This window comes from Aythya fuligula, chromosome 1 (genome assembly GCF_009819795.1).
Source record: "Aythya fuligula isolate bAytFul2 chromosome 1, bAytFul2.pri, whole genome shotgun sequence".
In the NCBI taxonomy this organism is placed as follows: Eukaryota; Metazoa; Chordata; class Aves; order Anseriformes; family Anatidae; genus Aythya; species Aythya fuligula.
The window spans coordinates 43,123,379-43,135,620 of record NC_045559.1 but is presented as its reverse complement, the minus strand read 5'-3'; the positions used below and the strand labels follow the sequence as shown (position 1 = coordinate 43,135,620).

The 12,242-nt window shown below is 48.0% G+C and overlaps 1 protein-coding gene across 3 annotated transcripts; it reads left to right on the top strand.

The window, feature by feature from the left end:
- Positions 1-3,817: 3,817 nt before the first annotated feature.
- On the top strand, positions 3,818-11,512 carry LOC116502036 (cytochrome P450 2D17-like). Of its 3 annotated transcripts, none has more exons than XM_032207744.1 (9): positions 3,818-4,153; positions 5,619-5,790; positions 6,050-6,202; positions 6,783-6,943; positions 7,120-7,245; positions 8,599-8,740; positions 9,423-9,610; positions 10,542-10,683; positions 11,074-11,512. In XM_032207744.1, exons 1-9 carry the CDS (start codon positions 3,953-3,955, stop codon positions 11,250-11,252), a joined length of 1,464 nt encoding a protein of 487 aa, XP_032063635.1. In that variant the 5' UTR covers positions 3,818-3,952; the 3' UTR covers positions 11,253-11,512. The 3 variants fall into 3 exon arrangements, with proteins under 3 accessions (XP_032063635.1, XP_032063634.1, XP_032063636.1); XM_032207743.1 differs by having other exon boundaries at positions 7,072-7,245; XM_032207745.1 differs by lacking the exon at positions 11,074-11,512 and having other exon boundaries at positions 7,072-7,245; positions 10,491-10,552.
- Positions 11,513-12,242: the final 730 nt, after the last annotated feature.

The window sequence follows — 12,242 nt, the reverse complement described above, 5'->3', positions numbered from 1 at the left end:
GTGCTCAAACTTGGCCACTTGACAAGCACTTGAAAAACCGGCCTGCCTGTGCTCGATAGAGATCTCGGGTTTTTTCAGCCCAAATCCCCTGGAGCCGTCTGAAGGGAGCAGGTGGTGGTTATCGCCGGCTGCTGGGGGCTGGCGAGGGAGGATGAGGAACACGAGGCCGGTCTCCTCCGCTCCCCCCTTGTCCCCTTCCAGCACTAGAGATCTGGGAGGAGAAGCAGTCAGAGCACAGGCAAAACGGGCAAAAGAGACTGGAAAAAGGATACAGAGAAGGACCAAAAATACCAGGACTGGAGGGAAGGAAGGACCCTGGGACTGGGCAGAAGGCCAGCGAAGAGGCCGCTGAAGAGGAAAGGTTTCAGGGGTCTCACTCAGCACTACATGGCTGGGGAATGGCAGCAGCAGCAGGCATCACACCCAGCAGCTGTGCTCCTGCGAGGGGCTTTGCTTCTCCAGAAGGAAATGTTGCTGAGGTTTGGATCCACCTAATGGTGCGAGGGGAAAAGCAGCCAGCCTGCTAGGATGTGGGTGAGAAATTTCTGAAAGCTCAAGGAAATATTCATGTCGTGCGACCGCTGCTTCCTGGCTCCGGCACTGAAGCAAAGGAGGAGAGAAAGAAGAGCATTTCCCTGCTGCTGGCAGCTGCCCAGGAACCGGGGCTTTCACCAGGCGGGGTGCGACCAGCAGGTAGCAAAACAGGCTTTGAATCCAAACGCTGTAATTAAAATAGAGTTACTAAATGCTCGCCATCTATCCCGTAAACAGAGGGAGGGTCCTTCAGGAAGGAAAAATAGTAAAAGATTGCAATTAGTTATGGTCTTATGGTGAATATGGACAAGAAATCTCAATTAACATTGTGCAGGCAACACTAATCCCGGCGTTATGTTACCTCTGGGTGCTTCTTTTTGCAAGATCAACAGGCTGCTTTTCAAACCTTGCTTTCTGTTCGTGCTGGGGGTTCTCCAGTCTAGGAACAGCAATGTCCACACACAACTTCTGTATCTTCACTCAGCTTCTCTCTTAACTGGTATTGCATAAAGACAAGCACACAGTGGGGCTGAAGCTAGATAAAATTAATATGTACAGATTTTGATTTTTTTTTCCCCACAGAATTTGAAAATCTCTCAAAATACTACTTTATTGAAAACAAATGCCAATGATCATCTTTTGTTCTTCAAAAGCATCATTACCCTTTTTTCTTCCTTTCTCTCAGTCAGAGGTGTGTTACCTATGGTTTCTTTGCTTGTTTTGAAAATCGTTCTTTTGAAATGACCTCAGCTGTGCCACTCGTTCCAGGCCTTTCCAGCCAAGGCAGTCCAAGCTACTAACCAAGAGTGGAGGAGCCGTCTAGTTTGCCACCTGAAGAGGGGAGAGGAAAGGATTGTTTGCCCAAAGACCATTTAGAATGGTGTATATGGCAGGGGGGAAGGAGCATCTTTTCTTAAACTACTGCATTTGCACATCCCTGTTGCATCTTTGGAGCCCAAACATCAAGGCCAAGCCCCTGGAAGAAGAGCAGCTGGAGAGTTGCTCTTTAGGTGACTTCTCAAAGCAATGTCCCTTAAAAGTAAATCCACTGCCTGCATTCCCATCATCCAGCCATCCTTCTGGCAGCCTGGAGGTGAGTGATGGGAGTCTGACAGATTTTAGCTGTAGCCAAGACAAGCAAAAAGGAAAGAACACAGGTGGATATGTTTCAGCTGAAATTTGTAAAGTTAGAGCTCAAAATAAATCGAAACCCGAAGAGTAACATCCTTTTACCAGGTGGGTGATCTGGCACTGTCTGTCATGTTCCTGAGACCACATTTTCCCATCTCTCCACTTGTCATCTGTGTGCGTGGGTCACAAAATTGAGTCTGAGAGAAATCCCTTGATCACATTTAAGCATCCAGACCCCTCTTCCTCAGGTCGCTGAGTACAGCCCTGTCACAGCTCTGTCTCCTAAGACCTTGCAGCAGGGCTGTTCAAAATGTGGTGGGTGCTTCGAAGCCAACAAACTCACAAGCACACTTCAGCTCTCGATAGCTTTCCCAGTCTGCTTGCTAGGAGCGCTCTCTGTCCCGTCACCCCAGTCAATAATAAATTTGTTAAACTTTAACAGCCCTGGGACAGCTAATGATGTGTCGCTAGTGCTCAGCCACCAGCTGGACTCTGTACCACCAACTCCAACCCTCTGAGCCCCAAGGAGCAAACAACCTTCCACCCACCTTATCGTCTGCCTTGCCAGTCTGTACCACACCAATTTAGCTGCAAGAGTACTGCAGAAGACATGTCAAAGGCTTTGCCAAAGTCAAGGTAATCAGTGATATCCACTGCTCTCATGCTTTGAGGAGGCTGTCCTTGAAGAACAAGCAGCTCTCCTGGGGCCCTCTGCTCTCCAAGGCAGATCCCTCTGGGGTCTTGGCAAGCAGATCCCTGAACAAGGTGAAATATGCTCTCCTGAAGGCAAGGGCTGTGATGCTGTTTGACCTGCTGACTTCTCGCAGGATTTTAAATTCCACAGTGTCATGACTGCTGCAGGAAAACTTACTCTTGGCCTTAATATCCTGAACCAGTTCTTCCTTGTTTGTGAGCATCCCCCTAGCTGGCTCGCCAGTCACTTGTGTCAAGGAATTGCCTTCTCCAGCACACTCCTAGGTTGCACCTGACCATACAGTCCTTCATGTCACAGTACACCTGTGAGTCCTCGGGCCTGTGATTACATGAGGTGGCTCCATTGATTTGCTCTCCTTGATCTCCCGTGCTGAATGTTTGTTTACAGGTGCCTGAGATAAGCCCTGAGTCACAGTGCTTTCACAAGGGACGTGCCAGGGTTTCCCTGAGCGTGCTGTACAGACCCCGCAGAGGGGACCTCTGCACACAAATAACGAGCATTTAGGTGCCTCTCCAGGTAGGGGGCGTTTCGAGGCCTTGGCTATGCACCAGAGATCACTGCAGAGTGTTTGTGGGTTCGTCGCTTTGCAGCTTGAGCTCTCCATCACCGGCGCGGCAATTGCTCCATTAGGAGTTTTTCTGTGATCACACCGAGATCACAGATCAAGCGGTGATGGGTTTATTGCTTCTCTTCAGCTCAAGCTAACTGTCATAATGGAGAGCTTTATTGATCTCCGATGGCAGCAACGCCAGGAGCACAGAGCGGTGCTGTTTTAGGAAACACTTTGACTATCTCCATAATTGCGTTTGGATTACTGCTGCCCCAAGGGCTGGAAATGCAAGGCTGCTTGTATGTGCTTCCCCCTCGTAGCTGAGGTGTATCCCACCAAAATCAAGGTTGCTGCACTGACTGACATTTGGGGTTGGATAAAGGTTGTTATTCCCGTAAATGGTTTTAGTCTCAGGTCACTGTTTTAGGCTAATTTCTGTCACTTACGTGCTTTCTGTATGGGAAAGCTTGACATAACCTGGGCTTACTCAAGCTCCAATGGAACAAATTCTTGGCCCTGCATACAGACAGCTGAACAGCCTGTGTTTAGGATCTGTGTCTGCCTGGGCTTGTCTGCATCAGCAAGAAGGTGACGGGCTTAAACCCTTACAAAACCGCCCCATGAGAATGCAGCAGGACTGGGTTGCTGCTGTGCTCGTTGTTCTGAGGGCACCCCAGCACCTCTTTGTCGCAAGGACAAAGCAGCCTCTGAGCTTTGTCAAAGGGGGGGAAAGAGGAGGAGGAGGAGGAGGAGGAGAAGGAATGACCCTCATCACCACTCCCCTGGGGCTGAGTGGAACAGAGGAGGAGCTTCGAGACTGAGCCAAGTTCCACATTCACAAGCCAGAAGCTGCAGGGAGAGGGGAGCAGGGAGACAGAAAAGGAGAGTGAGGGGACAGGAGGAAGCAAGGAAAAGGGGACAGCTGCCTGGGGAGGGAAGCAGAACGGAGAAGGAGGCAGAAGGGAGAGGCAGAAACAGTCTTGGGTCAAAAGAGGAAGACCGAGGAGCAGGCAGGCTGCAAAATGACATTGCTCCTGTGGCTGTCATCTGACTGGAGCAACATTGCTGTGCTGGGAGTTTTCCTTACTGTCTTCACCTTGGTTCTTGATTTCATGAAGCGCAGAAAGAAGTGGAGCCGTTACCCGCCAGGCCCCATGTCGCTGCCGTTCGTCGGGACCATGCCATACATCGACTTCCACAACCCGCACCTCTCCTTCAACAAGGTGAGTGCCAGCCCTGCGGGCTGGGACGTGGCGGTGGGGATGGCAGGCTTCTTTGTGAGTTACTCCAGCCTGCCTACAGGCGTGGGGCTGCTCCAGTTAAGGAGATCAGCTCACGGGATTTGCCCCAGCAGCAGCGCCCAAAATGTCTGTAGCGTTCCCAATCAAAGTCAGGGCTTATCCTTTCTCGAGGGAAAGGCACAGCACAGCTTGCAGCAGATTACTTTGCAAACTCTAAAGGCCTTTTTTTTCTTTAGGACAACACTGCTCAGCTGTCTGTCCAAAATCCACCAAATGGAGAAACTAAATACAGCATTTGTATTGTTTGCCTTCATATAGTCCAAAAGATTACCATTTTCAAATCGCATCAGGGTCATGCTGACTGCAGTCTTGACCGGTAATCACTTTTAATGATGTATTTCTAGTGCCAGTGAAGTACTAATTCCCTTTCCAATCCCACTGCAAATACACTCAGAGTATTTCAGTTCCTTGATTTGCTCAGAGTATGGAAATGAAGAGTTAAAGAGGGAAGGAAGGAAGGAAGGAAGGAAGGAAGGAAGGAAGGAAGGAAGGAAGGAAGGAAGGAAGGAAGGAAGGAAGGAAGGAAGGAAGGAAGGAAGGAAGGAAGGAAGGAAGGAAGAAGAAGAAGAAAACAGAGATAAATAATGTGTTTTTTGTGAGCATCACTACTACGACACCACCTTCCAACAGCACGCTCCTGAGCACTGTGTTCAGTGTTACTGCCCAGCCGTGCAGCTTCAGCCTGGCTTCCTGGAAGCTGTCAGCTTCGTGTCTTTTATAGATCACAGCAGATGTAGGGGATGTGCCAATTACCAGCCTTACTAGGTGTGTTTATTCCTCTGGGGCAGAAAGTTGACCTGAAACTCCAGCGTGGAGCTGCCTCTTCCAAGCATGCTCCTGGGAACTGGGCTTTGGGTCAATCTTTAGGAACAAAAGCATGTAAAGAAACTCCATATCACTTTATCATCGATATTTCCTTCTAGCAGAAAGAACTCAAAACTAGTTCAAAACTAACTCAAAAATTGCCTAGGCTTTCAGAGACAGATAAACAACACACGGTATTCAAAATCCAAGTATTAGGAAATAGCGGGTTGTTGAGCATGCACTATTTGAAAATCCCAAAAGAGATCCTTGACCTCGTGTTGTCAAACAAAATCCAAAATGCTTGCACAATGTTCTTGGCAGCAGTTTGAGCTGGATAGCTGTATATTAAGTCTTGCCAGATGCAGTGCATTGCTCCCTGCTTCAGCTGGTGTTTCACACTGCTTTGAGACGTTTCACTGCAAAGACAACAGTCAAAGGTCAGCTGAAGGTCTCCTAATAAAAGCAGCTCAAACCCCTAAATAGTAAAGGCCCTAAGGAAGGCTCCAGGGGTATTTTGGACATTACATGCCGGCACTATTGGGTGTGAGGTCACTTTCAGGGCCAATTTTTTTTATCTTGCCAGTTTCACAAGAAGTTCGGAAACATCTTCAGCCTCCAGAACTGCTGGACCAACCTGGTAGTGCTGAATGGGTACAAAACCGTGAAGGAAGCCCTGGTCCACAAAGCGGAGGACTTTGCTGACCGGCCGTACTTCCCAGCGTATGAACATATAGGCTATGGAGATAAATCTGAAGGTACGTCCCTTGGAAATGGGCATTTCCTGCAGGCACGGGCACAAGTTCTCACTGCACTCCCCCTCCACTTTTACTAGACATGTAGAAGGCACAGTCGTAAGTTTTTAGAATGGCTGTGTGAATAAGCTGTACAAGATCAGAGCCTTTCATCTATCCCTGCAGACCTGCACCTCCAAACTCACATTTGCTCTTCTCTAGTGAACTTTGCATGATGTACTTGTCAGAGCTCCTGACATTTCTTGCTCATCCATAATTCCAGGGATTGTTGTAGCAAGATACGGGCATGTCTGGAAGGAGATAAGGAAATTCACACTCTCTACCTTGAGGGACTTTGGAATGGGAAAGAAATCCTTGGAGGAGCGAGTGACTGAGGAAGCAGGATTCCTGTGCTCTGCAATCAAAGCAGAAGAAGGTACGTCACATCCAGAAGGATGGGCAAACTGCTCTTCAAAACAAAACAAAACAAAACAAAACAAACAAAAACAGGAAAAGGCAATAGAACAATGCAGAGAGAGAAGTACTAATACAGCCACTCCCATATGTATGCAGTGTTTCAAGTCCATCATCATAATAATTACTGGTCCTGCTCTGCCTTGAAGCCACTTCTACCTGATGCATTGGGGCTACTAAGCAATCTGAAATAGGACATGAATAGAAATAAACAGAGGTAAAATATAATTATTCCCACGGCTTGGTAACTGCTACCTTTATGATGTGTGGTGAAAGAGAAGTGTTATTTGACATGTGGCAGAACAACCCTACAAATCAGCTTTTCTTTGGGAGCTTTCTCCCTTAAATAACAACCAACCGAACCACAGCAGGAGATGAGAAGATCTTTTCTTCCTACTATGATGTATTTGTACTTTGAGTGTGTTTCGTTTTTTCCCTTGAGAACATCTAAGAGGTATTTGTGTGTTCTTGTAGCCGAACTCTGAGGTTCAATAGTTTGATGTTGCTTAGCCTCTTTGCTTGGTCTCCCTTTCTGTTTTTAGGTCGCCCTTTCGACTTACGTTTTCTTGTAAACAATGCAGTCTGCAACATGATCTGCAGCATCATCTATGGAGGGCGTTTTGACTACGGTGATGAGGTGTTCAGGAAAATGGTAGCTTTGTTTGAAAACTCCCTGAGTGAAGAAGCTGGATTCCTGACTCAGGTAACGCAGAAGTGTGGTATGTTCTGTAAGAGGCTGCCCTCTGTCGCTGGAGAGCACTGTGTTTCCATTTTTTTTCTTTTTGCATCTCGTGATGTCTTGTCTCTTGCTCTGTGGTTCTGGCCTACCAGTTTCTTAACGTGATGCCCATTTTGTTGCGCATCCCTGGACTGCCGCAGAAAGTCTTTCGAGGGCAAAAGGCATACATGGACTTCATAGACGTTCTCATACAGAAGCACATGGAGACCTGGAACCCTGAATACACCCGAGACTTCACTGATGCGTTTTTAAAGGAGATGTCGAAGGTAGGGAGGGACCAGCAGAACCTTAGAGCCCAGGAGCAATTCCTCTACTTCTCTGAGCTTGTTGATGAAAGCTGACTTTTGTCATAAAGCTCTCTAAAGACCATTACTAACTAATTTTCTACTTCCTCATTCTACTTCACATCTTGAGCATTAATTTCTTCATGCTGTGCCCTCCTTGATTGTCCTCAGAAATCATATAATCTGCTGATGTTCCTGCCCTCACCTTCCACTTCCATTTTTCCCTCCGTGTCTGGCAGCTCCCTTCTTTTTAACCTACACCGTTTTGAAGACATTTAAAAGTCAATAATTGAGAATTCATTAATATGTCTACGTTTGCAGTGGCGGAGAAGTCAGACATGCAAGATCCCGTGTTTGTCAGTGCCTTAACGACTGATTTTAGAGCAGAGCAACGTGACCTAACATGCTCTGCACTGAGCATTTCTACTGGGAGGGACTGAGCCTGGCCTCCTTCCCTCTTGTCACATCCCTCTCCTGCTTACTGAGGTCCCCTGAGAAGCTGGTCTGATAAATCCCTCCACTGGGCTAACTTCGGTCAGGCCAGTCCCACAGCTCCCTCGCCAGAGTCCTTTTATTTGAATAACAGTTGAGACTTAAATGCCTCATTAATTGCTATCCATGTTAAAACAGCATCAAAACATACAGAATAACTCAGCAGAAGCTAGTCCCTAGGAAAGAAAAGTATAAAAAGGATTAGAAAAGACAAGCAGATGAACTCATGCAGAGAGCTTGTCATATCTCATATGCTAGCAAATTTGAGCTCAATTAGTATTTGGATGAGAGACCAGTTTTGCTGAAATCGGTGTTGCAGACTTAATAGGCAGCGATGATACCCTGATTTTTTCCCCCCTGATCATCAGAAAACACCAGGGCAGAAGCAGTGAGAATCCGTAATGCGTAGCTACAGATAGCCCCCTCAAAATGCTGTTAATTTGCATTTGCTGCATCAAGGCAGCCTCCTCGCTGCTGCGTGGGCTTTATGATCTGATCAAGCCTGACTAACAGTGTTCCACCTCCTCTGGGGGAGGACGCCGTAGTAAGTGGCAGTGTCCTGCTGAGCTGGGAGCGCAAGGTGTTTACTTCTGTCCTGAAGGCAGGAGTAATGTTCATCTCGCAGGCTGTGGGAGGTTACTGATGACCTTCAAATACTCTGGTAACAGCGGTATTGGAGCACATCAGTCATACACAGCCCACTGCCTGTGGTGTGCTTTTCTCTGCCAATGCAATTCTTGGTCAGCAAAAGTGGATCTAGCGCTCCTCAGCACTGCTCTGAAAGAAGGCCTTCTCACCAGCAAGTGTCTTTGCTCCTGTCACACACTTGTTTGCTCTCCGCAGGGTAAGGAGGCTGAAGAGAATGGCTTCAATTACAACAACCTTCGTCTGGTGACCGCAGACTTGTTTGCAGCTGGTTCTGATACCACCTCCACCACCCTCCGGTGGGCATTTCTCTACATGCTTTTGCACCCAGAAACACAGAGTAAGTGAGAGGACAGGCAGAGGTGCGGTATGTTCCCTTCAGCCCTCATTTCTCTGTAAGGACACTCAACATCTCCTATTCTTGGTTTGGGGCTTTTGCAAGGAGAAGCAGCTTTGGTGATTGTTGGTCTAGAAGAAACCAGGAGAAAACATTTCCCCTAACACAGCTGCTCTGGCAGGCCCAGTGGTGGCAGTGGGGAAGCCCTGGTGAAAAGACTGGAGTTGGAAGGGCAGTTCACTCTCCTTCACACTGAAGGCTACCTGGGGACTTCCAGTGGTTGTTGAACCCTCCCTCCTAGACTTGGAATAAACACTGATCTGTTTTAACTCTCAAATGCTGCCTGCACAAGTACACTTCCAGCTACATTGAGGAGGGGTAAGGTAGCATGTCAAGTGCCAAGACCTTTATTAAAGACACTGTGCAAAAATAACAGAGTTTTTTGTTTTGTTTTGGTTTGTTTTGTTTTGGTTTGTTGTTTGTTTGTTTGTTTTGTTTTGTTTTGTTTTGTTTTCTGAGCAACTGAAAAAAGGCATTCCCCTGTAGTTTCTGTTCCTTTCTGTAATTGCTTGTCCTACTCTCGCACAGTGCCTACTGAGCTCATGCTGCCAGCTTTCCTCCAGCTTGTACCAGCCCCTTCTGTTTAGCTAAGGGAGCTCTAAGTCCCTGGCTGTGCTGCTTTCAGGTAAAATCCACAAAGAGATTGATATGGTGATTGGAAGAGAGAGGTCACCCACCATGATGGACCAAGTGAACATGCCCTACACCAATGCCGTGATCCATGAGGCACAGCGCTGTGGGGACATCGCTCCTGTTGGGCTACCTCACATGACATACCGGGACACCGAGCTTCAGGGTTACTTCATTCCCAAGGTGAGCACGGCCAGACGGGCAATGCAGCATCCCTGTCTTGTGCAGATGCCAGGTCTAGGGTGTGGGTGACCCCACACAGCTTTGCAGATTTGTGTTTCCAGCCCCAAATCACGCTCACTGCCAAGCTCTGAAGCACTGAACATTGAAATGCTAAGACCAGACAGATGGGCACGTTTGTGCTCTAGATTTACACTAGTTATGTGGGAACCCAACTGTAGTGGCAGCTCAGTGCAAAGGTTCACTTTCCTCTCGATGAGCTGTGACATTCACTGCCTGAGTTGGAAAAAGAAACTAGGACAGCTTGACAGGCTCTTTGGAGGCACATGAGACCAGCTTGCTGCCTTTCCTGAGACGGCAGTAGTTAAATCTCTGCAGTTATTCAATTGCCACTGGCATTCGGTCCATTGACACTGTGACAGGAATCAAGAGCACTCTGTCCTGGCAGTGCTGGTAGCAATACAAGCCTGGGATGTTTTTTTCAGCGTTGCAGTAACTCCACTAAGCTTAAAACATTGACACAGGAAACAAGAAAGCTTTGCCATTTTCCATGTGTGAAAGTTGGGCTTTGAAGTCTGTCAGTTAGCTTTTTCTCCCCAGCTACAAAGTAAGTCCAGAAGGATCTGTAAAGTGGAAGCTGTTTCCACTATCTTACCATGAAATTAGCATTTGCATGCAATGGCCTTTGTAAGGGTGTAAGTTGCAAAAGTTCAAACGCTTCAGGCGCATAGGGCAGGCAGCATGTCATTGGAAAAGTGCACTGCTTTACCTCCGCTATATCTAAGATAGAGAAGAGGAGCTCAGTGCCATACTTTGAAGCATCTAGTGATAGTTGCTATTAGATGGGAGAGACCAACTAAAGAGCACCGATCCACCTCTCCAGGATAATTCTGCTGTTCTCACGTAAGTTGTTTCGTCTTGCGGAGGAATGCAGGGGACGACAGTCATCACCAACTTGTCTTCCGTGCTGAAGGATGAGTCAGTCTGGAAGAAACCAAATGAGTTTTACCCTGAACACTTCCTGGATGTGAACGGGCAGTTTGTGAAACCGGAGGCCTTCATGCCTTTCTCAGCAGGTAAATCTAAGGGGAGGATCTAGCTGCAAGCCATGTGCACAGCAGGAGCGGTGATGTGCCTCCTGGGAAGTCCAGGGGTTGTCTCTTTCTCCCTCTTTGCATTTGAGCAGGGGGTAAAAAAGTGACCTGCAGGGGGCTCTTCCAACCTAAATTATTCTATGAAGCTGTGCACAACAGACAGGGTGTCCCCGTCTAACTAGCTGTGAGTGCCTGGGCCCTTTTGACATGGTTAACCAGGCACTCTCGCCTTCTTCCTTCTGTCCATCCTGAACAAAGCAGCTTCTGATCCTCTGTTTTGCTCCATCTTGTGTCTGCACACAGAGGTTGCTCATCCCACAGTGATTCCAGCGTGGTTTAATGTCCTCTCTCATGGATGCTTCCTTCCTGCAGGTCGACGTGTCTGCCTGGGGGCACAGCTGGCCAGGATGGAGCTCTTCATCTTCTTCACCACTCTCCTGCAGCAATTCACCTTCATGCTCCCCGAGGATCAGCCCAGGCCACGGACGGATGGCTACTTTGCCCTCATAAAATGCCCACACCCATTCAAGCTGAGAGCTATCCCAAGATAAGTGCACACCACTCCCCTTTCACTCAGAGACCACCACAAATGCTGTCAGAAATGCAGCAGGTCTAGGCAGGACGATGCCAAGTCCCACTTAAGACTACCTAAACCTGTGCAGATGTCCCTAGCAGTGTAAAGAACGCTGTAGCCCAGTATATAGCTCAGCTTAATTCCCATCCTGGATCTTGAATCACACAGCCATAGCACATTACAGGTGACGGTCACATTTGCAAGGATGTATATAACCAATAAACCAGTTCTGCTGTACTTTGGGCTCTCATTGCAGAAACAGTTTTCTGAGCACTTGGCTACTGAGAGAGTATTAGCCCTGGCTTATTGTGTACTGAAATACAAAGGTATCTGGGGTGAAAGAGAACTCTGGGGTCCTGCCAATTCTAGGAGGAAAACCAACCAACCAAACAAACCTAGAAACGATTTGCAAAGAGCTCCTGGCCACCTCCCTTCCCTGCCAGCCCCGCTGCTGCCCAGCCACTGCCTGCCTCCCTGCTGTGCCCCTGCCTGCCCCTCTGCAGTGCCCAGGGCAGCTCAGCTCTGGCGTGGTTCCTGCAAAAACCATCCACGGCCCCTCAGCTGCCTTGGCGTGCGCTGGCGGAGGGCAGGGCGAGAGCTTCAGCTCTCACTGGGCAACGTTTCCCTGCGGGACTACACAGAGCAGTGCCCCTGAAAAAGCACAACCATCCTGTAAACATACAATCCTATAAACATACAATCCCTTCATTACTTCATGTTTATTGCATACTGCTGTTTATTCAATGCATACCATGCATCGCCATCATTTACAGCCCCAAAGAAAGGAAATGTTAATCCAGAGAAACGCCTGACAACCCTTATGTTGCGCTATGCCTTAGACAGGAGGAAATACCAAGTAGTACATAAATAATCAGTGCGAGTCTCAGCCACAGAAGCAGGTAATTTCTGAAATGCAGAAATTCCTACCAATCTATTTCAAGAGGAACCGCGGTGCTTAGGTTTACCG